Source organism: Leucoraja erinacea, chromosome 7 (genome assembly GCF_028641065.1).
Source record: "Leucoraja erinacea ecotype New England chromosome 7, Leri_hhj_1, whole genome shotgun sequence".
Lineage (NCBI taxonomy): Eukaryota > Metazoa > Chordata > Chondrichthyes > Rajiformes > Rajidae > Leucoraja > Leucoraja erinaceus.
The window spans coordinates 19,418,161-19,443,918 of NC_073383.1; the positions used below are offsets into that span (position 1 = coordinate 19,418,161).

At 41.2% G+C, this 25,758-nt stretch overlaps 1 protein-coding gene and 1 long non-coding RNA gene across 3 annotated transcripts in view; one reads left to right on the top strand and one right to left on the bottom strand.

Moving 5' to 3' along the window:
* znf385b (zinc finger protein 385B) overlaps positions 1–25,758 on the top strand; it is a 362,216-nt gene that overhangs the window by 65,580 nt on the left and 270,878 nt on the right. For both annotated transcript variants that reach the window (XM_055637874.1, XM_055637873.1), the window contains one exon: positions 13,261–13,560. In XM_055637874.1, coding sequence (XP_055493849.1) covers positions 13,263–13,560 — 298 coding nt within the window. In that variant the 5' untranslated portion in view covers positions 13,261–13,262. The remainder of the gene's footprint in view (positions 1–13,260; positions 13,561–25,758) is intronic.
* LOC129698696 (uncharacterized) lies at positions 5,596–25,293 on the bottom strand. The gene is made up of 3 exons (XR_008723703.1): positions 25,154–25,293; positions 13,335–13,481; positions 5,596–10,093 (listed from the first exon to the last, which is right to left on the bottom strand). It is a non-coding gene; the product is annotated as an uncharacterized LOC129698696 (long non-coding RNA).

Sequence of the window (25,758 nt, forward strand, 5' to 3'; positions counted from 1 at the left end):
CTTAGCCACCTCGGATTACTGAGTCTGGCGAACTCACAAGCAGTGTCCACCGCCAAGTTTTACATCACCGCTGCCCAGTTTCTGGATGTCTCCACTGCCTCTGATAGAGTCAGTGGGTGCTCCTTTAATTCACCAATTTCGTCTTTTAGGTTTTTTACTTCTTGTGCTTTTTGTTTAAGATTCTCATGTTGAGATTTAAATATTGACAGCAAAAGCCAGAATGTTCCTTTGTGTAGCAATGTTACAAAATTTTGAGATTTAAAAAATCAACTCTGCAATATATCCCAAAATAAGCACAAAAATAAGTTTAATTTGACACCTAATTCACTTTCATATCTTCAGTATTAAAAAAGTTATGGCCATTTTCATACTCGGAAATTAGCATCTTCTTGTTCCCTATTGATTTTCCATTGACTTAACACAAAAGCTGTGATCGAGGACAGTGGAATGGCCATAACTTTATTAAAAATTAAGAGAACTGAAATAAATTTTCAGTTATTATAGATTGAAGCATTCTGAAACAAATATTAAACAATCTTACTTGAATGACCTGAAATTAAAGCATATAATTAGTTAGTTACCCAGTTGTAGCTAATTCCAAACTTCAATTACTAAATCTAAACTTCTATCCCTTTCTTTCTTAAAATAGCCTAAGTGTCCAAATAACATTCACACAAGAATTCACAATAAAACATGATTTTTAAATCTCATTTTCATTCATTTATAGGCCAAATGGCAGGGATTTAGTGTTCAATTGCTGTACATTAATGGCCATTTAAATCAGCTTTTGAGTGGGATCCTGTGGAACGCGCTGGTTTGGAACGTTCCCATTGCGGTGAATTTGTACCCCATATTAGGGGTATGTAGGGGGGGGTGGGAGGTGGTGAAAAGAAAGGAAGTAGGCGGAGATGGTAGGACGTGGGAGAACTGGGAAGGGGGAGGGGATGGAAGGACAAAGCAAGAGTTATCGGACCTGTCGATGGGCATCCTGGACTGAGCAATTAAGTTGGCCAAACTCTCAAACCCGTCCGTATTATCCACCCACCCTGAAATCTGATAAGTTTCAGGCTCCACTGCTTTCTTTGACTTGCATACTATTTATTACTAAGTAGCCGTTATCTGAATCCTGCCGATTACGCCAAATGTTGTGATCGATAACTTACTGGATTCAGATAAGTTTTGATTCACTCAGTAATTTATTACACTACTAAATAAGGCACGTACACTCACGTATCCTCGAATATCCCCGAACACACTCGCAAACCTCGAGTACACAGCAGAGCATGCGGCAGGATTTTTCGACATGGGCTCACTAAACCTGTACGCACTCGCAAATTCATCAAAGCACAACACTGGATGTTTCGTACTTGATCACCTGGCACCGTTCACGACACGGTCCTAGGCTGAGTTTCTCTCACTAAAAGGGCACCCAACACCATCCTTTCTGGCATTTCTTATCAGAGCAGACCGCACGACGCTGCCCCCTCCCAGAGCCAATCCTAAGCCCCCTTGTTTGCAACGTTTCTGCGCTACTGACGGCAGAGGGCGCGGGTGGTCTACCCAACTATTGCTGTTGTGTTTGCCAACATAACGCTTCCCCATAGAATGGCTTGGTTCCCAGTTGCGTTCCCAGGCAATGATCACAGGTGCGAGGAGATAACACGTCTGGAAGCTTGTTTTTTAAGAGGCTATGGAATGTAGGACTGCTAACTTAGCTGATAACTCGATTGCACATTTTAGCTGAAATTGTCAGTTTAACCCTTACACTACAGTAGGGCAGCACAGTGCTGCAGCAGTACAGTTGCTGCATTATAGCATTAGAGACCCGGATTTGATCCCGACGACAGGTGCTGTCTATATGCAGTTTGTACGTTCTTCCTGTGACCGCGTGGGTTTTCTCCGGGTGCTCCGGTGTCCTCCCACATTCCAAACATGCGATGGTTTGGAGGTTAATTGGCTTCTGTAAATTGTAAATTATCCCCAGTGTGTAGACTAGTGTATGGGATGATTGCTGGTCGGTGCAAACTTGTTGGGCCAAAGGGCCTGTTTCCATGCTGTATCTTTAAAGTCTAGAGTATTATACTTCGACCGTCCTGGGGAGAAAGGACAAAATTAAGCGTTACAATGGGCTGTCCTTGTCCTCCATTTCCCTGCGGAGTTCCTACTTTAAATGCATTATTCCACTCAGTGTGTTCAATCCGCTTGTCAAGTTTTCTGTGTAGCAGAGGCTGCTTGTAATACATTGACACTGTCAAGGAAGGTGGACTCAACAATCCATATTCTCAATGACAAATTGTGTCTTGAATAATCTCTGGTCTGCAAAACATTTTTATTTTTTATTTTCCAGTTTAGTAATTGTCAAAAGTACATGGTCGGATTGCCACGGTTCGTTTTTATGGAAGAAGAAACAATCATTCATCATGAGTTTAATCTGCATTTGAACAGCATCTTTCATTTATCAAAGTAGGAAACCCTTGAGGTGCACGAGAAAAAGTGTAAAAAGAACTATAGTGGGGCGTGGCACGATGGCTGCCTCGCCAACAGTCTGCCTTCGTCTTTTCCTTCCTTGTGTTTTTAGTTTGTTGTTAAATGTATGTTTTAGTTTATCTTTAGTTTTGTATTATGTGGGGGAAACTTTTTTATCTCTTCACCTTGACGGAGATGTAACTCTTTCCATGTCATTTCTCCGTCCGCACTGTGGCCTAACATTGTGGAGTTGGCGGCCTCTTGTTTGGGACTTCCAGAGCTCCAAAACCGTGGAGCTTGTGGGACTTTAACATCTCGGAGTGGGCGATTCCTTTGCCAGGGGTCGGCCTTTGATGCTCCAACCTGCGGGAGCTGCGGACTTTAACATTGTGGAGCACGCTGTCCCTGGTTAGGGACCGATTTCGGGTACTCCAAGCCGCAGGAGTTTTCGACTGCCCCGATGCGGGAGCTTAGACCGTTCCGACACAGGAGCTCAATCACCGGCTGTGGATCGTTCGACTCCCCCGACAGCCTGAGGAAAGGAGGAAAGAAGATAAGACTTTATCGCCTTCCCTCACAGTGGGGAATGTGGAGGAGCCGCTGTGGTGGATGTTTATGTCAATTTTATGTAGTTGTGTGTCCTGTTGCTTTTTTGTTCTGACTGTAGGGTAAATCAAATTCCTCGTATGTTGCAAAACATACTTGACTCATAAATTGTGATTATGATTATGATAGTGTCAACTGAGGTTCAATGATTGCTCTCTCATTTCTGAGTGATTGTAAGTTCCAAGACTTGAGCACGTAATCCATTGAGCGGGCGCCAGGCCTTTAAAGATTTCAAACAAGATGTTAAATTGATGCCCAACCTGCTCTTTCTAGTAGGAACCCATTGCCTTATTGTCATAGCCAGTTAAAATATTTGTTTTTATTATTATTATTACACTGTTGCTTTTTCCTTGCCATGTGCAAATGGCTGCTGCATTTCCAAAATAAGCTCAATGTTGAATCAATGAAAAATGCAGAAAAAACAGCAGGAACCTGTATTTCATGGTGGAAATGTCAAGCATGAGAAGGCACAGTTTAGGGTGAGAGGGGCAAAGCTAAAAGGAGATATCCGGAGAAAGATTTTTACACAGAATAGGGGTGGGTTCCTGGAATACATTGTCAGTGGTGGTGATGAAGGCATATATTTAAGAGGCTTTTAGATGTGGTGGTGGTGGAGACAGATATGATAGGGACATTTAAGAGGCTTTTAGATAGGCACATGGAGGAAACAAAGATATGGATCATGTGCAGGCAGAGGAGATCAGTTCACCTTGGCATTGTGTTTGGCACGAACATTGTGAGCTGACGTCCTGCTCCTGTGGTGTACAATACCATGTACTATTGGCAGTGATCACATTAAATTGATACATTAGAGCCTTCAGGGTCAATCTGTTTGGCCGTGGTATGACAGGGGCAGGTGAAGTATTCTTAGAATCCAATTCTGAAATTACAATTAATGGAGTGTTTTAGACATCATGACCAAATTTGGGATTCTTGATTCATTTTATCTGTCCGTGGCCTTCTATTTAATTATTTAACATAGCAGAACCAACGGTACCTCACAATGATTATATTATTAACTAGACTAAGTGGGACCCATTGGGTCCCAGCATCACACGGGAGGGCTGGTCCCCCAACACAATATTCCACCTCTCCACCAATTCCAGTGTCGTGGACTGAAGGGACTGGTTTTCAGAGGGCTAGTATGGACATTGTGGGCCGAATGGATTCTTGGGCTGGCGGCTCAGTCACTCACTCAAGCCTGTTGTGCTGGGCAGCTCACTCACTCACGGCTGGTGGGCTGGCAGTTGACGCACGGTTATTCCTTGAAATTTAAGGTGTGCTTATGTATTACTGCTAAACACATAGTGGCACTAAGATGTAAGTAGCATATGTGGAGTGTCACTGTCAGGCTTCAATGGGTCTTGTCTTTTTAAAAGACTAGACTTTTTTTTTACCGTGTGCCCCTTTTTCCCCCCCCCCTGCTGAAACCATTCTCTTTATTTCTGTCACTGTACCTGATTCCACTACATTTCCTTTCCAATTTACATGTCCTTGCCTGGACATTGTGTGCAGCACTTCACAGATGTCGTTCCTGGCTTGGTTTATACTAGCTACCTTGCAGGGGTAGAGCATTTTCAATCCTGTACTTGCTGTAACTCATGAGAGGAAATATGATGAAGCAAGGACAAGTTTTTTTCATTTACAAGATAAGTGTTTTTTGTTGACCAGTTATAGGTGCTATTGGGCCATAATAAAATTAATCTGGACCCGGCTTCATAAATTATCACATTTTTGTGAGAATCTTAGTATTTTCAAGGCACTGCATGTCAGTGGTTGGGACTAAAAGATAGATTGCATTTAGCTCCATCAACCCTATCTTCAGTGTGAACTTCAGAAAAACAGCCTCACTTGCCAGCTGAAAACGTTCCATTTTCATAGAACATGGAATGCCACACAGGAACAGGCCCCTCTCCCGACAATATCTGCCGAACATGATGCCCAGGTCAGCTCTTATCTGCTTGCGCATAATTCATATCTCCCCATTACCTGCATATCCATGTGCCTTTACAAAAGTTTCTTGAAGGCCACTATCATATCTGCCTCCACCATCACCCTCGGCAACGCGTTCAAGGCACTAGCCGACCTCTGTGGGAAAAAACTTGACCTGCACATCTGTAAACCTTGCCCACCTCACCTTAAAACTATGCTCCCTATCTTTGATATTTCCATCCAAGGAAATATATTCTCAATGTCTACCATATCTATGGTTCTCAGAAATTATATACTTCTCTCACGTCTCCTTCAATTTTATATTCTTCTATCAGGTCGCCCCTCAACCTCTGGCGCTCCAGAGAAAAGAATACATGCCTGTCCAATCTTTCCCTGTACATAATATCCCCTTTTCCAGGCATCATTCTGGTAACCCGTCTCTGCAAGCTTTCCAAAGCGTCCACATCCTTCCTGCAATGGGGCAACTGGAATTGCACGCAATATTCCAAATGTCGCCTCATCGAAGTAAAGCTGCATCATCACTTCTTGACTCTTATACTCAATGCTCTGGCCAATGAAAGCAAGCATATGTCTTTAGCACTCTATCTGCTTGGGTGCCACTTTTAGGAGGCCATTCTGTGGTCTCCCTTGAGTGTGCCATTTAGGAACTATATCTTGTCTGTGAACGAGAGCCATCTCATGATTTTATCATATACCAACTGTTGAAGGTAAAGTTTTAATGAGCTTGGTCTATCTATATTCCCTGCAAGGTCACAATATCCTCATTCAACATGCCATTCCCCCTTCTCTCATGCCATTGGCATACTGTCCACTCCTCCCGATTGCTTATTGTAAATAATTGTAAATGATAAATGTCTTCCTCTGTGATAGAATGCTTCAAATCTCATCAAGACTACAGCAATAACATTAGTAATAACCCCATTAATCCAAAATGATAATTGCTATCTATAATGTTGCAAATTACAACATCAACAGCAGTTTTTGTTTATTTGGTGCGATCAATGTAATAAATTATCCAAAGCCACTTCGCAGGAAATCCATCAAAGAAAATTAGTTAAAAAACCATGTTGGATTGTTGTTTAGAAGACTTAAAGAGTTCTTAAGGAGATTTTTTTTAATGAGAGGCGTAACTGCATCAATTTTAGGCAGGGAACTGGTGGTGTTAAGATGCATACATTGAAGAGATTGAAATGCAGGATTGCAGAATTCCTGGACATTTCTTTCTTTGAGTTGTTCATGGGTTCTTAGTGTTATATCACAGACAGTATTTCTTGTTGTTTCCTAAATGCCTTTAACCGCTTGACAGGCTTTAAACAGCCCTCCTGAGTTGCTCAAGTACCTGAGGTCAAGAGATAAAGCCCTGGGATCCCTAGTTAGGAGTTACAGGAATCTGATCCAAGCCCTGCAAAGGATGGGGATCATGTTCCCAGAGCCGGTTGCTGTGTGACGTGGATGAATTTAGAGTTGGTGGAGGCATTTTCATATGCAAGCTGCCCTTGGCTTTATCAAGCAGAAGAGCCTGTGGATTTGGTTTGTACTGTTGAAGAAACTCTGGATGGTTTATAGATTTCATTTTATTGGTGCATGGTTCCTTGAAGGTCGAGTCGCAGGTAGATAAGGTGGTCAAAAAGGCTTTTGGCCTTTTTAGTCAGAGTATTGAGTATAGAAGTTGGGAGGTCATGTTGCAGTTGTATAAGACGTTGGTGAGACTGCCTTTAGAGTTCTGGGCACCATGTTATAGAAAATATATTGTCAAGCTTGAAAGGGTTCAGAGAAGATTTACGAGGATGTTGCCGGGATTAGAGGGTCTGAGCTATAGGGAGAGGTTGAGTAGGCTGGGTCTCTGTTCCTTGGAGCACACGAGGATACAGGTGTGTAAGGTCATGAGAGGAATAGTTCAGGTAGATGCACAGAGTCTCTTGCCCAGAGTAGGGGAACCGAGGACCAGAGGACATAGGTTCAAGGTGAAGGGGAAAAGATTTGATAGGAATCTGAGGGGTAACCTTTTCACACAAAGGGTGGTGGGTGTATGGAACAAACTGTAGATGAGGTAGTTGGGTCTGGGACTATCCCAACATTTAAGAAACAGTTAGACGGGTACATGAATAGGACATGTTTGGAGGGATATGGACCAAGCGCAGGCAGGTGGGGCATTGTTGGCCGGTGTGGGCAAGTTGGGCCGAAGGGCCTGTTTCCACATTGTATCACTGGTGATTATGTTTCCACTGTGTGGGGATGTTCATGTTAAATTCTAGCGTGTATCGTGTTCTTTTCATTCGTATGGCTGTATGGTAACACAAATCTCACAGCACCAATTGGCGCATTTGGCAATAAACGTAACTTGAACTTGAACTATGACTCTATGACAATGGAGCCATATGGCACCCTGTACCCTGTTCCAGGTGATCACTAGCCTCAACAGATATGTGCTTCTGGGTGTACTGTAGAGTTTAAAAATATTGAAGCAGAATAGGATTATTGTCTGTTCCCTTTAAGATAACATGTTCTCTGACTTTGCCAGAGTAATTTAACTTCAAAGTTCTCGTACCTTCGAATAGTTTTTTGCTTGAAAGAACAGTTTACTCTTTTTAAGCTATCGTCACTGATTGCATGTTCTTGCTATGATCTGGGCACCAAGAAATATGCCTGGTACTTCTTGGAACGAATGTATATTCAAGAAATATCACTTTTATATTCTGACAAAGGAAGTGTAGCAATAGATGTTTCAGTAGTGACCCATACATTGCAGACACACTGGCAAACAAAAAGTTTAGTTTAGTTTAGATAGAGCGCAGGAAACAAGCCTTTCGGTCCCTTGAGTCCACACCAGCCGGCGATCCCCGCACATTAACACTACCCTACGCACACTATTTTACTTTTTATACCAAGCTAATACCAACCCCGTCTTTGGAGTGTGGGAGGAAACCGAAGATCTTGGAGAAAACCTACACAGATCACGGGGAGAATGCACAAACTCCGTTCAGCCAAGCGCCCGTAGTCAGGATTGAACCCAGATCTCTGGCGTTGTAAGGCAGTGGCTCTAACGCTATGCTACTGTGCCACCCTTGTTTTACCAAATAATGGCGTAAATGCTAACTTCATCTGTGAAAATGGCAGCTCACCTCCTCCCCTTAAAGGGAACAGGCAATAGTCACTCATCCCACCACAAACATACTCTCACAAATTTAGACCAGAGGTATAGGAAATAGATGGGACATGGTTGATGGCTTCGTCAACAATGGGAAAGGGGAATCGCAGTGATGGAAGGTACCTCGGCGGCATGTGTGCAAAATGTCACAAACAAAGCACCTCCGATAGGGACAAGGAAACCAGGATAATTGAATTTCCACACTCAAGAAGACTATGAATAGAAAACCCCTGGACCTTCTACCTGACTAGCCCTCACACTGCAAAAGATCACAGTTTCCCATCACTAGGCGCATCTTTTTGTTCTCCCCTTTGCTTTCATCATTCTGAAGGAACCATTCCCTTCACGACTCCCTGGTCTGCTCCTCCTTCCCCAACAAACCTTCCCCATCTCAGCCTCAATCCCACTCAACCGCAGCAAGTATAACATATTTTCCTTTACCTCACACCTTCCCATTGATGAGTTACTCAAACAATTCTACTCCTTGGAATTTAGTGCATTCCATTCATCCACATTTGAGAAATCAGATGCAGAGAGGACAAACTTCATGGAGCACCTTGATGCAATATAGGACAATCCTGACCTCTCAGTCACTTTAAATCGCTATTCCACTCTCACTTGAATTAATTGTTCCATACTCTTGCGGGTTCTCCCATTGCACGTATAATTGCAGTCAGGCATTCACTTTAATGCACACATTATTTTGTAATAAGGACTGAAATAATGTTGGCAAGTGTTTCCTTACTTGCTTACTGTCCTGTTGCCATTTCCTGTGACCAGGATGTCCTTGGATTTTCTGCCAATGGTAAAAGAAGAAGCTATCCTGCAGAGGCATTTTGATAAAACATTAAAAAAATCCTCGGGCAAGAAATCAATTTTGTTGCACAATCTGACAGAAGCTGGAGAAGAAACAATTGCTCCAGAAATCTGTTCTACTTTTATTCTGCATGTCTTTTTTTATCTTGCAACAACAAGTTGTTTCCGTCTCCTGCCCCCATTCCCACCAGAATTTCACTTGCAGTGTATGTGCTGTATCCGTATCATGTTAAAGATAATGCAAATATTGCAGGTCGTCCCTTTACACTGGTGCAAGAGAAAGACAACAGGCTTGAAGGTCAAGCTCAAGCTGTAATAATATCAACATTGTAATTATCTTCGGATTAGATAAGGCTCAGGATAATATGTTCCAGCAGTGCATAATGTCTTAGGCACAAAATACAGAAGCTTGCTTACAGCTATACATTCATCACAATACTTCTGCTGTCATCAATCTGCTGAAATGTCACGGTGCCCTTGTCATCAACAAAATCTTTATTTTTGGGCAGCCACTTTTGCAGCTTTATTTTTTGTTGTTGAATAAAATGATATATCCTTTGGACCTGGGTCTTCAACCAAATTTATTGCATGTTCCCAGTTGACGTTGAGGCAGGTGATGTCATGATGTCATGGATAGCTGAGATGATTTGAGAGAGTGGGCTGTGGGTACTTAGTTATAGCCTACTCCTGTAGATGAGGTGTTTATGCAGTTAGCCACATAAACTAAATGCAGACCAGCCCAAGTTTACTAGATGACTTGCTGTTGACAGTAGATGGCTAGTTATTTAAAGTCACGAGTTAGGTCCTTCCCTTCTGGAGATTACAAGTATTCCAATGTCGCAATATAAACTGATATTGGCCATCTTGTCCAAATATTGTCCACATCATCCACTAGGCAAGCAGAGGATGTTCTTTCCCTGTGAGAGTGTAAAGTATCGTGACATGTCCATTCATGTTCATTCATCATCATTGATGAGTTAAAATCATTACAAAGATGTGCGTTTGTCAGTTAAATTTGCTTCTGTAAGGATAGAGCTGGTGTACAGGTGATCACTGGTCAGCACGGACTTGGTGGGCTGAAGGGCCTGTTTCCACACTGTATCTCTAAAATGGAAAAAAGTTAAAAATTGAATATCACTATGAAAGCACTGACCACTGCGGTTTCAGGGTAGTATGTTAAATTTAGTTAATCTATCTTGTAAGCAAAATCGTTGTAATTGAAAGATGAATACACTTGAAGATTAGTAATGCTAATCCCAATGAGGAACTGGATTTAAATTGAACATGGACTACAGGAATGTCATAATATCTCAGAAAAACACTTCATGAGTGCGCAGCTTTGCCACTGACTTGACAGTGTTGTATAATCACCTCCATTATGCTCCATTTTCGTAGCAGGGAATGAAGCATGTCATTGACAGTGAGGCAGGATTATCTGATAATCTGCCAGCATTCCTTAGTGCATTATGCCTATGTACCAGACAGCAATTTTCCAGAATGCCTGCCCAACTTTGCTGTAATTACATTTTCACACATAGGTTTCAGTAATTTTTCAGTTGATATTAACTCCAGCTTTAATTTAATATATTATAAATCCAGGTGTTATCTGAGTTCTACATTTATTCTTGGATTTAATACCTGCCTGGACATAATTTGTTCAGAATATATTTAGATGCACGGCTGAAAGGTGCTGCAGGAAAATATTCCAACAAATATAATACCAACAATATAATATTTTTGTTTATTGCAGTAAAGTAACATCTGAAACATACTGTTAAGCATTATTACTTAATAACATATTTGTATGGTTATTTCTATACGATTATGTACAATGTCGGCATGGTTTTTGTTTTTTTTAATGCCAAATAATGCAAATGTCCCTGAAAATTTAAGATCAGGGGTAGGCCATTTAGGATGGGAGAAACATTTTCACACAGAGTTGTGTGAAATCTGTGGAATTCCCTGCCACAGAAGGCAGTGGAGGCCAATTCACTGGATGTATTTAAGAGAGAGTTGGATATAGCTCTTAGGGCTAATGGAATCAAGGGATATGGCTCGAAGGGCCTAATGGCCTACTCCCACACTAATTTCTATGTTTCCATGTTTATAAAACACTGACGTCATCATTAGATGCACTGAAATACAGAAGTCTCCGCATGTGCCTTGTACTTGTAGAAGTAGTGAGAGGCCTGTCATAGGTATTTTGGATTTAATGTGGAAATTCTGGATGAAACAGGAAAATACTTCATGATTAGGAAAGGAATCTTCGGATTCAGAAATAGTTTATTTTCATTTGACTGAACAAAGTTTGCACCCATTTTACACCACAACCAGTTTCACCTCCTTAAATTTCAGATGAATCAATGAAGCAGGCGTTCAGGTCATTGAGTGTACATGGACTGACCACCCAGTTTCCCTGCATTTGGAAGTGAGCATTTGTTTTGAATGAAACATTGAAGCCACTTTCAATACACACTGATGGACAGTGGATAAAGGACCTGTCCCACTGCGGGGACCTAATGTGCGAGTTTAGAAGAGTTTGCGCTCGACTCAAACTCGCAGCATAGTCGACACATGGTCCTAGGAGGTCTATGTAACTCTCCTTCATGTTCGAGAGAAGTTCCCGCATACTCGAGGCCTCATTTTGGTCGAGGAGTATTTTTGAAGGGTCTGCCCACTCTGGGGACCTAATTTGCGAGTTTAGGAGAGTTTAGGAGAGTGTCATGATCTTGTTGTATCGTCGAAGTAGAACACCTCCTACGACCTCCTTCGGCTATGTAGAGCACTGCCTACGAATATGTAGAAGACCTCCTACAACAGTGTAGAAGACCTCCTTCAACCTCCTTCGACTATGTTGAAGACTAGCTTCGACTATCTACGATTTACTCGCCGATTCTCTTGGGAAAATTGGACACCGAATAGTGGAGAGTGAAGATGGCCACCTGCGACTGCCTTTGATTGCCTTTGATTACCTACGAATAACATGCCAACCTACCTACTTTGACTAAACCTACGAGTAAAAAAATATTGATTTTTCCATGCCGACCAATTTTTACTCACGGACAATTTTTCAGCAATGAATAGATACAGTTGAAAGCCCTCTAGTTTTTGCAAAAGAGAGGCAATGGGTGAGGAAAAATGAAGATATTTTTGGAATCACTTATCTGGAAAAGTGGAATTAAGTCCCCACAGGAAACAAAGTGGGGACAGAAATACTCTAGTGTGGGAGTCTGAGTACTTGCAATGGATATTGGTCACGATAGTGATAGAGGTCAGAAAAGGGAAGGGAACAATCAGAGATGAACTATTCAAAAATGAGAGCAGAGTGGAAATAGGGGGAGAATGCAATGAAGTTTACACGGGAGGAGGAACCAGCAGCAATCCAGTTAACATTGTATTGAATAGAGAGGAGACGGGATTCTGAGTAAGACAGAACCATGTATCCAGGTCCATGTATCCCACAAGGAGACATGGATAGTTTGGAGCCACGCAGATTCCCAGACCCCTACCTTTATTTGAAGAAGCTGAGTGGAGTTTGAGGAGAAAGGGAGAACGGGCTCAGTCTGTTGATGGCGGGCAGTGGTGGTGGTGGGGGGAGACTGGTTGGGCCTCTGTTCAGGGATTAAAAATGATGGTCCCTCCAGCTGTCCGGGAGTGGAATGTGGGTGTTGAGCAATTGGACAAGTGAAAATGAGGGGACTGAGACCAGGAGACAGGAAGTGTGGAGGAGTGTCAGAAGTGTCACGGATGTAAGTGGCTAAAAAGTGAATGAGGTTAGAGCATACTGGAGACTATTGATTGGGTAACTGCTCCGAGATGTTTGATTATCCTTTCTCAGTAGATTAACTCTTTGTTATCATGGTCTGAATGAAAGTTCCTGCCACATTGGTGTTTTATGTTACTGACATTGAATTTTCAGAATGTTAGGGGTGATTTGGCACTAATTGCTGCTTACGGTGTTCATAGATTCACTCGGTCTTGCAAGTCCTTTGGCCATGGTTATTGCAGAACTCATTGGGAAACACACAAACTAAGTTATTAAGGTATCTCTGACAGCGGCATGTGGATCTCCTCATTGGAATGGACATCAGATTTGCTGTGAGATTTGTAAAATGATAATGAAGTTAGCTTTGTTATTATTGCAATCCACACACCATTGTATCTAACAGCACACATTATTTCTTTGAAGAGAGTCAGTTTCTAAATTTTTACATGCAATTTATTAATAAACGTTTATTGATTTTTTAATTTAATTATCATTATCTTTGCAGGAATGAAGCAACCAGTGAGTCCTGAGCACATTGTTGACGATGTTATGATGAATTCAGGAGATCTTTACACTTACAGTGATGGGAAAATACTCAGCAGTGAATACTTGGGCTATCAGTTGAACATTGAGAAGCAGAATGTAGGACTTGCTCTTTGTGAAGCGTGCAACATTCAGCTGAACTCGGCAGCACAGGCTGAGGTTCATTACAATGGGAGGTCTCACCTGAAGAGGATAAAACAAGTCAACAGCCATGTTCCAGTTACTTCAGCTCCAAGTACGTTTGTCACTGACACCAATACAGGTATGGGTGACAATTAACATGGACCGCTGATGTTGAATTTAAATTCTTTAATATGACGTTGGATAATCCATTCATTAGATGCTTTTGTCTGAGCCATTGTTCTGTTCATTAATTTTTTTAATTTGTTATCTGTTAATATTTTATCTGTTATGCTGTTTGGTGGTAGAGATATTAAGCTGGGAGATACTAGTAAAAGCCTGCTCAGTGGGTTATTGGCAATATCATCTGCGTAGAAGTCTTACCACAACTACAGCACCTGAAGGAGGATAGGGCAAGTAGGAAGCTAAGTGGATTGCCTTGCCAAACAGCTTCATCGTCCAGAGTTTGCTGCTGGTGAATATTGAAACTAACTTCTGATTTGAGTCTTGTATATTTGGAAGGGCCACTGAGAAATGAGTCTCTGGAATTAGAGTACTGCTGATGGCCGATGTGCACTGCTTCATTTTTTGTGGAGTTGTGGCCATACATGAGCCCCATAAAATAGAATACACGGACTCCATTCCTGCCATTATGTAGGAAAGGTCATATAGATCTTGTCTGCTCTGAGGTACTCTGGAGTTGCAGAGTATCCTTCATTACTGCTTGACAGCTATTAGTTGGTCATTTGGGATTCTGTCCATGATGGGTCAAATGGCCTACTTCTGCACCTATAACTTATGAACATGAAAATTAATCTTCATAATTTATGAAATTCTAACCCGTTATCAAGTCTAACCCGCCATTCAATCATGGCTAATCAATCTTTCCTTCTCAACTCCATGCATGTTCACAATTCTTAAAGGAGATTTAGGAAGCACACAAGGATGGATTTGGGAGCTTATCATTTAAAACAAATAAGAATCAATAATTCTGTGTCCAGTATGGTCAGGCATTGAGCATAATTCCAGTCTTTGCAAGCAACTTGTCTTAATGTTGAGGCATTGCCCTTTCCCACCTACACACACTTCCAAATCATTGGTTCTTAATTTAATGTAGGTCATATCAAAATAATAAAACTCAGTCTTAAATAAGTTGAAATAGTTATATTATTTTCTGTACAATAATATTTGAGGGTTTGAATGTTGCCTGTATCCTTTATAAATAATATATATTCTCCAAAGAGCTGTGACCAAACGTATACTTCTCCAGGAATTACTTCGGTTCTTTATCTGCCTTATTATTGATGTGGAATACAAGTAAATTCCTTTATTTGAGGATAGACACAAAAAGCTGAAGTTACGCAGCGGGACAGGCAGCATCTCTGGAGAGAAGGAATGGGTGACGTTTCAGGTCGAGACCCTTCTTCAGGCTGGTTAGGGATAAGGGAAGTGACAGATATAGATGGTAATGTAGAGAGATAAAGAACATTGAATGAAAGATATGCAAAAAAGTAACGATAATAAAGGAAACAGGCCATTGTAAGCTATTTGTAGGGTGAAAATGAGAAGCTAGTGCGACTTGGGTGGGGGTGGGTTAGAGAGAGAGGGAATGCTGGGCCTACCTGTAGTGAAAGAAATCAATATACATACCACTGGGCTGTAAACTGCCCAAGCAAAATATGAGATGCTATTCCTTCAATTTGCATTTAGCCTCACTCTGACAATGGATGAGATCTAGGACCGAAAGATCTGTGGAGGAATGGGAAGGAGAATTAAAGTGTCCAGCAACCGGGAGATCAGGTAGGTTAATCAGGATGTCATTTGCAGGCTGTGTTACAGTGGGGAACATGGAAGTGAAATCTTGTGCAATACAGTGCAGGAGTCGGTCTTGATGGCACAATGCTGATTTGGCTGTGAAGGAAAGTAAGTTCAAATACTTTTGGTTTGTCAAATAACTTCAGTTCTCTAAGAGTTAGTTTTCAACAGGTCAAGAAGTATCTGTGGAGAGAGAAGAGAGTCTTGCTCTGCTGCCTGAGCCTGCTGAGTATTTCAAGTATTTGTTGTTTTTGTTTCAGATTTGTAGCATGTGCAGTTTTTTTGACTTTCGCATGCATCAGTTTAGAGTCAGTTCATTCAATTTCAGAAAGGACCTATGACACTGGGTGTGATTTGTGCATACAAGTTTTTTTTTGTCGAAGCTACCATTACACTGGTGAGGAACGTCGTGTTCATTACCTGGTGCTGAGTGAGTATAGAAGTTTAGAATTGATTTACAGCAGCGTTTCAGCATCTTTGCTATATTTTGGAGTCCAGTGTAAGTGTTGTCGACCAGTGATTCCCAACCTGGGGCCATGGCAAATTTCAGGGGGACCACAGAAATAAAATGGGATTTAGGGGGCCACAGGTTCAAAGAAGCCACAGAGCTACCTCCTAAGTTTCAGTTCTCCTAAATTTCAGTTCTAATAAATTTAAATCTATGCAGTTTAAATATTTTTGATGTTTGTGGAATAGAATAAAAGAGAATATATGTGCAATTAATTGACACTGATATTTTTATGGAAGGAATTATAATATTTAAGTACTTTTTTTCCGCTAATAATGTCAGGGGGGGGCACAGAAAAATTAAAAGATCCCAAGGGGGCCATGAACTAAAAAAGGTTGGGAACCACTGTTGTAGACCAACATGATCCTGCTGTGGACATTTTCATGTCCCTGCACTCATTTTTAAAGTGAATCCTAAATTAAGACTTGCAAAGTAACACTGTGTAATAAAGTAACAAAGTAATGTACCAGGAAAATGGTTATGTTAGGAATTCACTGTTGATTTTACAGAGTTCAAAATTGTTTGACATTTTGCCATGTTTTCCCGGGTTTTGGAAAATTGATTTTATTTTTATTTTGTTTATTATTCTTACAGCTACTGCATAATTTTTGTTATTTCCTATCTGGAATATCACTATTTCCCATCTCCAGAGGCAGACCACCACCATCCCACTGGATCGGATGAGTGCCTTTATGCCCACCCTTTAACTCCTCAGTTGTTACGTGGGAATCACCTTCAGTGCTTTGTCTTCAAAAGCTGATCCTACTCCTTTATTTCTCATATCGCTGATCTTTTTTCTTTCTCATCTTTATGGTGCCTTTTGGCAACACTACCCAAAAAAATAGTTTCTGCATGTTTATACGATACGCTACGATAGAACTTTATTTATCTCAGGAGGAAAATTGATCTGCCTACAGTCATAAATACACAAAATACATGAAATATGAAACTAAAGTGACGAGTGGAAAGCCTTGGGGGCTGTGCAAAGATTACGTGGGAGTGGGGGTGGTGGGGAGGGGAGTCAGTCTCGGTCTACCCCACGACAGAAGGGGGAGGAGTTGTAAAGTTTGATAGCCACTGGGAAGAAGGATCTCCTGTGGAGTTCCGTCCTGCATCTTGTTGGAACCACTGTTGCTGAAGACATCTTAGCTCCACTTCAACATCACTCTTCCTCTCAAACCTCCACTCTCACAAAGCCTGAAGCACTGTCAAACTAAACTCCCTCGTCTGCCACTCAACTGTCTCATATGCCACGCAACTGTCTGTGACAAAACAAAAATCCTTGCAATGTTTTTTTATCACTTGTATGATCCAAACATAAAATATATGAGCCTATCATCAGGGCATTTCATTACTACCTTTGCAACATTGCACTCTGCAAGGCTCAATGATTGTGGTATCATGGGTCAACAAGTGCAGAAAGTTGCCCTTACCCCCAGCCCATCCCCATCCATGTTGACCACTATGCCTATTTGTATGCTAATCCCATTTGCCCATGTTAGGCTGGTATCTTTCCTAACTGGGAACCCATCCAAATGCCTTTTAATTATTGTAATTGTATCTGCCTCCAAGACCTTTGTTTAAGAAGGAACTGCAGATGCTGGAAAAACGAAGGTACACAAAAATGCTGGAGAAACTCAGCGGGTGCAGCAGCATCTATGGAGCGATGGAAATAGGCAACGTTTCGGGCCGAAACGTTGCCTATTTCCTTCGCTCCATAGATGCTGCTGCACCCGCTGAGTTTCTCCAGCAATTTTGTATGCCTCCAAGACCTCCTGTGGCAGTTTGTTCCATACAACTCACACTCTCTGTGTGGCAAAACCTGCCGCTCAGATCTCCTTTATATTTCTCACCTTAATCCTATGTACACCTGACTGGCCTCGCTGATAAAGTGGCTTTGACCTGACACATTAGTGGTGTTTCTCTCTCTACAAATGCTGACTGATCTGCCACATATTCTAGCATTTTTGTTTTTTATACCCCTTTAACTGAAGTTATCTTTGTTTGCTTGCATATTTCATATCCCTGAATGTTCACATAAACCAGCATCCTTACTGCACTAATCTAGGTTACGTTTGGTAAGGGATTTAAAGTCCCATCTTCTCAGAGAAATATTTGTGCATTGAAAATTCAAAGTCTGGAGAAGGCACTTGACCGGAAACGTCACCTATGCCTTTTCTCCAGAGAAGCTGACTGACTCGCTGAGTTACTCCAGCATTTTGTGTCTATCTTCACTATTGGTAACTTCAGTTAACTAATATTTCATTTTCTGAATGTTTCTTGCTAGATTGGCAAGTATAATCCAACATAATTTAGGGCCATGGTCAAAGATGGAATGCAGTGAGAGACAAAAAAATGATATTTTGGTATTTTCAATCATTCCAATTTGGCAATTATAACATCTAAATATATCAATTTAAGATCTGAATTAACTTGTACAATAACACCAATAGCAACAAAAATATTCTATCTTTCATTTTAAAAAAAGACACAAAGTGCTGGAGTAACTCAGCAGACCATGCAGATTCCGTGCAGAACATGGACAGGTGACGTTTTGTGTCGGGTCCCGATACAATCCGTCATCTGTCCATGTTCTCCAGGAATGCTGCCTGACCCGCTGAGTTAATCAAGTGCTTTGTGTCTTTTTTTGTAGACCAGCATCCTTGTTCCTTAATCTCTATCTTTATCTTTCATTAACATGGATGTTGAGATCTAAAAAGAGCATGAAAGTTTGCTTGATCTCCACATTAGTAATGTTGGTGGTAATAGTGTGGCAGAACTATCAATCTTCATGCTTATTACACTGGAAAACTGACAACAACTTTGTTATTTCTGATTTCATGCCAAAGGCTGAAGTTGCTGACATAACTTCAGCCCTCTTGTTTGCGACTTTCTCCAGTGTAATCAAAGAAAACCGCTTGAATTAATGTGAATTTCATCAATCTACAAAGATAAGATAAGGAAGTAAATTAAAGTTTAGGAACAGAAATATGTAATTCAGTTTTCAAAGCTTGCTACACCAGTGAATTTGCACTGTTTTTCCAGCATTGCGTAAACATTGTTTTGTTTAATTTGCCAATGTCTTTGCTTCTGTATGTTTCATGATGTAAGTTCAGGACTCCACGTTGGATAGTGCCCCTGAGATAGAAAGCCAGAACACATGCGATGTTTGGAAAGCAGTTTCGTAATACTAGAATTCATTGGATGGTGATGGAGAGAGTCAATAACTTTAAATATCTGCGTGTGCGTATCTCTGAGGATCTATCTTGGGTCAGGCACATTGATGCAATCAGCAAGAAAGCTTATCAACACCTTTACTTCCTCAGATGATTGAGGAGATTTGGCAATTTGCCAAATACTCTATCAAACTTATACAGTTCTGACTGATGCATCATGGCCTGGTTCGGTAAATGGAACGCCTAAGTACGAATGAGGCTGCAAATGGTGGTGGACATTGCCTGGTCTATCACAAAGGCAGCTAATATTATCAAAGACTCATACCACTTTGGCCATGCTCTCATCTGGATGTTACCTTCGGGAAGATGATACAGAAGTTTGAGAATCGTGAACTACAGGTTCAAGAGCAGCTTCCTCCCATTAACCATCAGCTGCTGTTGCCACACTGAACAGGAAACACAACCCTACCTCAGCAATCATCTACTGTAGACTTTGTTTAGGAACTATGCGCATTGGTTTGCACTGTTAATTTAGTGTATTATTGATTATTATCTATTTATTTGTTGTGTTAATGTGCCGCTAAAGCTGCAGCATGTGGGAATGTAATTGCTTCATTGCTGGTACATATGGTAATTAAACGCTCTTGACTCTTGAATTGTAAAATCCAGGAAATTCCAATTCAAATTTTCATAAAGAATGGAGTCTTAGGTTCACAAATGTTTTTATTTTAGATATTTATTTATTATTTAATTTATATGAAGTTTGAAATTCTTATTATTACATGACCTAATACCTGTCTGAATTGCAAGCATATTATAGAAGGAATTACATAAAGAGAAATGAATCAAGCATGACATTCAGATTCAATTCAGATTCAGATTCAAACTTTTATTGTCATTGTGCAGTGTACAGTACAGAGACAATGAAATGCAGTTAGCATTTCCCTAGAAGAGAGACATAGAAATGAGCAATTAAATAATTGTCTAAATGGTGGCCGACTGTGCGAGACCTGGGTGTCATGTGTAGTCATTGAAAGTAGGCATGCAGGAGACAGAGAAGTAAGCGAAAATGCAGTTAGGAGCAGGGATCTACTGCAGTTGTACAGGGACATGAGAATATTGAGAAACATAGAAATAGAAATAGGTGCAGGAGTAGGCCATTCGGCCCTTCGAGCCTGACCGCCATCAATATGATCATGGCTGATCATCCAACTCAGAATGCCACATCTAACTCCCTCTTAAATATAGGAACTCTCTGTGAAAAAAGTTTTTCATCTCGGGGTAAAGGATTTCCCCTTTACCCTTAAGCTGTGACCCCTTGTCCTGGACTTCCCCAACATCGGGAGCAATCATCATGCATCTAGCCTGTCCAACCCCTTAAGAATTTTGTAAGTTTCTATAAGATCCCCTCTCAATCTCCTAAAGTCTAGAGAGTATAAACCAAGTCTCACCAGTCTTTCTTCATAAGACAGTCCTGACATCCCAGGAATCAGTCTGGTGAACCTTCTCTGCACTCCCTTATGGCAATAATGTCCTTCCTCAGTTGTGGCCAGAGCATCTGCAGTTCCCATCGCAGTAGAACCTCCCTGCTCCTATACTCAAATCCTTTTGCAATGAAAGCTAACATACATTCGCTTTCTTTACTGCCTGCTGCACCTGCATGCTTTGTGTGGACACCCAGGTCTCGCTTGCTCTTTCCCATATTTCTCCTTTCTGTTTTTTCCAAATCTATTCTGGCATAGAGGGAGTGCAGAGAAGGTTCATTTCAGAGGTGGTTTTCAGGGTAAAATATTGGAAATTGAGAGACACAGAACATTGGACTGTGGATTTACTATTATGAATACTTGTCGAAATATAGAAAAGTTTAAAACACTCACTCATTTAGATTGCAGTTGTGGCCAGAGCATCTGCAGTTCCCACCTACTCATCGGAAATTACATAACCATTATCATACCCTGCTTTGTGGGAGCTTGCTCTTCCATATTTTCTGTTTTATTATTCTGGCTATATTTCTTCAGAGATGTTTTGGAATGATGTGGGTATTGGTTTCACCGCTCTTTGATATTAAATACTTTGATGCTGCAGAAACATGGTTGTGAACCTTAATTTATACTGCAGGTGGCAGCATAAGCATTTGTTCTGCACTGTGCTCAAGTCTGCTTGAAAAAATTGTCTTGAACCTTTGTAATTGCTGCATAACCTCAGACTTTCTCACCGGTGATTTCCTTATGTCTCTGTGTCTGTGCCTGCATTAAATCTCTTGCCCAGAGTAGGGGAATCGAAGGCCAGAGACCAAGGAGAAGTGGAAAAGATTTAATAGGAATCCAAGGGGTCACTTTTTCACACAAAGGTTGGTGGGTGTATGGAAAAAGTTGCCAGAGCAGGTAATTGAGGCTGGGACCATCCCATCGTTTAAGAAACAGTTAGACAGGTACATGGATAGGAGAGGTTTTGAGGGATATAGACCAAACGCAGGCAAATGGGACTAGTGTAGCTGAGACATTGTTGGTCGGTGTGGGAAAGTTGGGCTGAAGGGCCTGTTTCCACACAATAAGACTCTAAGTACCTATCTTAGCAAATTCTCCAAAGCAAGTTGCTTTTAAATAAGCTCGGAGACATGTCAACTTAATTTCGGGAGACCCGAAACGTCACCCATTCCTTCTTGACAGAGATGCTGCCTGTCCCGCTGAGTTACTCCAACTTTTTTGCGTCTACCTTTGGTGTCTAAGATTGTGTCTTTATTTTGTGTCTAACCTTCCTATACAAGTTAATTTACTTTATTTTTTACAACCTTCAATTACTTTATGGTGACAGGTATGAGATATGTGACAGGTATTATCAAGTCCTGTGTAGGTTTTTTATTGACTGCGTTTATGTTGATGGAACCCCGAGTCCTTTTAGAGAGTTTTTGATCACTTTTAAAATGTTTGTATATATGTAAAAAATATGTGAACATATATGCAGACACGTTTTCGAAAACATTACTTCCACATCTTCCATAATAGGAAGTATGCGTACCAAATTCATAGATTGCACAAAGAAAGTTGATCTTGTTGATAGAGAGGTAAACCTTTGTTACAGAAGAATAGAGCATATTATTTTCCTCAGAACTGGCAAGGAAACTCATTGTGTATATTTGCGCGACCAATATATATATCCATTGTCCCAGGGCTAACTTACCTCTACCATTTCCCTACCCACCTTACCAACTCATTGATATTGTTCTGCAGCCATAGACTTCCCTCCTCAGTATAAGAACATCAACTTTCCTTATCTAAAGGGCCTGTCTCACTTGGGCATCATTGGCCCGTCACGCAGGTGGCACTAGAGGATTTTGAGAATCCTAAACGCCTGGGGCGCCGCACGCTACCGCGCTTCACTGCCTACAACTCCATGCGCCATGCGCGCGTAATGCACACCATGCGCGCGCCGTGGCGTGTAAATGATGTTGTGTAAATGACGGGCAAATAACGCCCAAATGGGACAGGCCCTTAACTCTCTCAGACTCTTGCCTCTCGACTCTTGAACAGAAATAGGATCTCCGACCAACTCATCCAAACCAAGCCAGATGGAGTCATAGTCACACAGCACTGAAATAGGTTCAGCAGCTTAACGTGTCCATGACAACAAAGATGCCCCATCGAAGCTGGTCCCATTTGCCTGCATTTGGTCCTTATCCCTCTTAACCTTTCCTGCCCATGTACTTGTACGAGGGTCTTTTAAATATCATTATTATACGCGCCTCAATTACCTCCTCTGGCATTCCATACACCCACCACCTGGTGATTAGAAACGTTGCCCCTCATGTTCCTATTAAACCATTCCTCTCTCATCTTAAACCTATATTCTCAGGTTCTTGATGCCCCTACCCTGGGGAAAATACTCAGTGCATTCACCGTATCAATTCCGGTCATGATTTTATATGCCTCTATAAAATGACTCCTCATTCTCCTGCACTCCAAGAAATAAAGTCCCAGCTTGCCGCACCTCCCCCTAAAGCTCAGGCCTTCAAGTCTGGGCAGCATTGTTGCAAATCTGCTCTGCACTTTTCCAGCTTAATGATATCCTTCCTATATTCAGACCAAAACAGAATACAATGCTCTGAATGTGGCCTTACTAACATCTTTTACAACTGTAACAATATGTTCCAACTTCTACTGACTAATGACTGGCAAATTCTCCCTATAGCTCAGGTCCTTGAGATCTGGCAGCATCCTCAACATCATGTGCAGTGCCCTCCATAATGTTTGGACCAAAGACCCATCATTTATTTATTTGCCTCTGTACTCCACAATTTGAGATTTGTAACAGAAAAAATCACATGTTCAACCAAAATGTGGTTAAAGTGCACATTATCAGGTTTTATAAAAGGCCATTTTTATACATTTTGGTTTCACCGTGTAGAAATTACAGCTGTGTTTATACATAGTCCCCCCATTTCAGGGCATCATAATGTTTGGGACACGTGGCTTCACAGGCGTATGTAATTGCTCAGGTGTGTTTAAATGCCTCCTTATGCAGGTATAAGAGAGCTCTCAGCACCTAGTCTTTCCTCCAGTCTTTCCATCACCTTTGGAAACTTTTATTGCTGTTTATCAACATGAGGACCAAAGTTGTGCCAATGAAAGTTAAAGAAGCCATTATGAGACTGAGAAACAAGATTAAAACTGTTAGAGACATCAGTCAAACCTTAGGCTTACCAAAATCAACTGTTTGGAACATCATTAAGAAGAAAGAGAGCACTGGTGAGCTTACTAATCTCAAATAGACTGGCAGGCCAAGGAAGACCGCCACAGCTGATGGTACAAGAATTCTCTCTCTTTAGGAGTCAGGTGTGGATTTGTCAATGACCACTGTCCGCAGAAGACTTCATGAACAGAAATACAGAGGCTACACTGCAAGATGCAAACCACTGGTTAGCTACAAAAATAGGATGGCAAGGTTACAGTTTACCAAGGAGCACTTAAAAGAGCAAACACAGTTCTGGAAAAAGATCTTGTGGACAGATGAGATGAAGATTAACATATCAGAGTGATGGCAAGAGCAAAGTATGGAGGAGAGAAGGAACTGCCCAAGATCAAAAGCATACCACCTCATCTGTGAAACACGGTGGTGGGGGTGTTATGGCGTGGGCATGTATGGCTGCTGAAGGTACTGGCTCCCTTATCTTCCTTGATGATACAACTGCTGATGGTAGTAGCTTAATGAATTCTGAAGTGTATAGACACATCCTATCTGCTCAGGTTTAAACAAATGACTCAAAGCTGAATAATGAAGATCAGCATGCCATATGCCCTAGTTGCACCCTATTTACCTGTGAAGACATTTTCAAGGAATTATGTACTTGAACACTCCTTGTTCTATCATTCACTATGAAGATTCTGCCTTGGTTTGAGCTCCCAGAATGTAACAGCACAACTCCCATTTACCATTCCTTGGCGCACTTGCCCAACTGATCAAGATCCCATGGTGATTTTGATAACAATGTTCACAGTCTTCAATACGACTTCTTTATGTGTCATCTGCAAACTTACCAATCATGTACATTCTCATTTAAATTGTTGAGATAGATGACTTTGCCTTACGAACCTGCATCATTGGTTTTAGTTTATTGGTTACTTATATATCCGATCCCTTAGCTATATTGCACAGTTAATTTACAAAGAAGTTTCTTATTTTCTTTACAAGAAATGATATAGGATATCTGCAATTCATTTTTGTGTCTACTCCACCAATACATTAAATGCTCTGAGATACGGACTACATTTATAAAATCTCTCAGTGCATTTACTGGTACAATATTGGCATTTCGACAACTATTTGTTCAATTTTTGCGTTACTTTCTTTCAAATGTTAACACTCCTTGGCAACTTTCAAGCAAGCGGTCTTTTTAAATTTTGATTCTGCTGAAGACAACATTCAATGTTCATGTGAAATAATAGGATTCAGTAGGTTGGAACGAGCTGGCTTACATTTTAATATGTGTAAACAAGTGGGCAGTAATAGTGACCTAATATCCCAGCCTTTTGGATGTGTGCACATGTTGTTCAGGCAGGGTGTCTGAAGGCATATCAGGTTAATACAAGATGAGGCAAGAATGGATTTGAATTACTGAGCTCCTATTTCACACTAAAGTGAAGTCTCTGAACAATAGTTACAGATTTATTTTGTTGAACAATACTCTTCACATATGTTGCAGCATACTTATAATGAAAATGCTACCTCCTTGTACTAACCTGACTTATTCCTGTGCATTTTGTCCTTTTGAGTCTACAGTAGCTGAGGCCTTTCTGCTTGAGCAGCCTGGAGTGCTGAGTTGACTTCAAGGTGACTTCTCTTTGTTACCTCTCTCTCTCTCCTTGCAGAATTAGATCAAAGGTTTTTCTAACATATTGCCCGCAACTGGTTTTCTGAGTACCCAGCCCAGCTCACACTGTTTTGTCTCAGGTGTCCATGAACAGCTTCTGTTTGTCATATTAACAAAAACTTGTTGTTGTAAAGCTGCTTTAATGCAGTGACACATTCCAAAGCACTTCACAAGACCAGCATCAAACAAAATTTGACACAAAGGATATTTACCACAATACAAAACTTTCAGGAGTGTCTGAAGGAAGAATCTGAGCTAAAATCAGAAGAAGTTAATGGAATGGTGGGCGGCACAATGGTGCAGTGTGTAGATTAGTTGCCTGACAGCACCCGGGACCTGGGTTCAAACTTGATTATGGGTGCTGTCCCTACGTGTAGGATAGTGATAGTGTTTGGGGTGATCGTGTGGCATGCTGGGCTGAAGGGCCTGTTTTCACATGGTATCTCAAAACTAAACCAAACTAAGCTGGTGAAT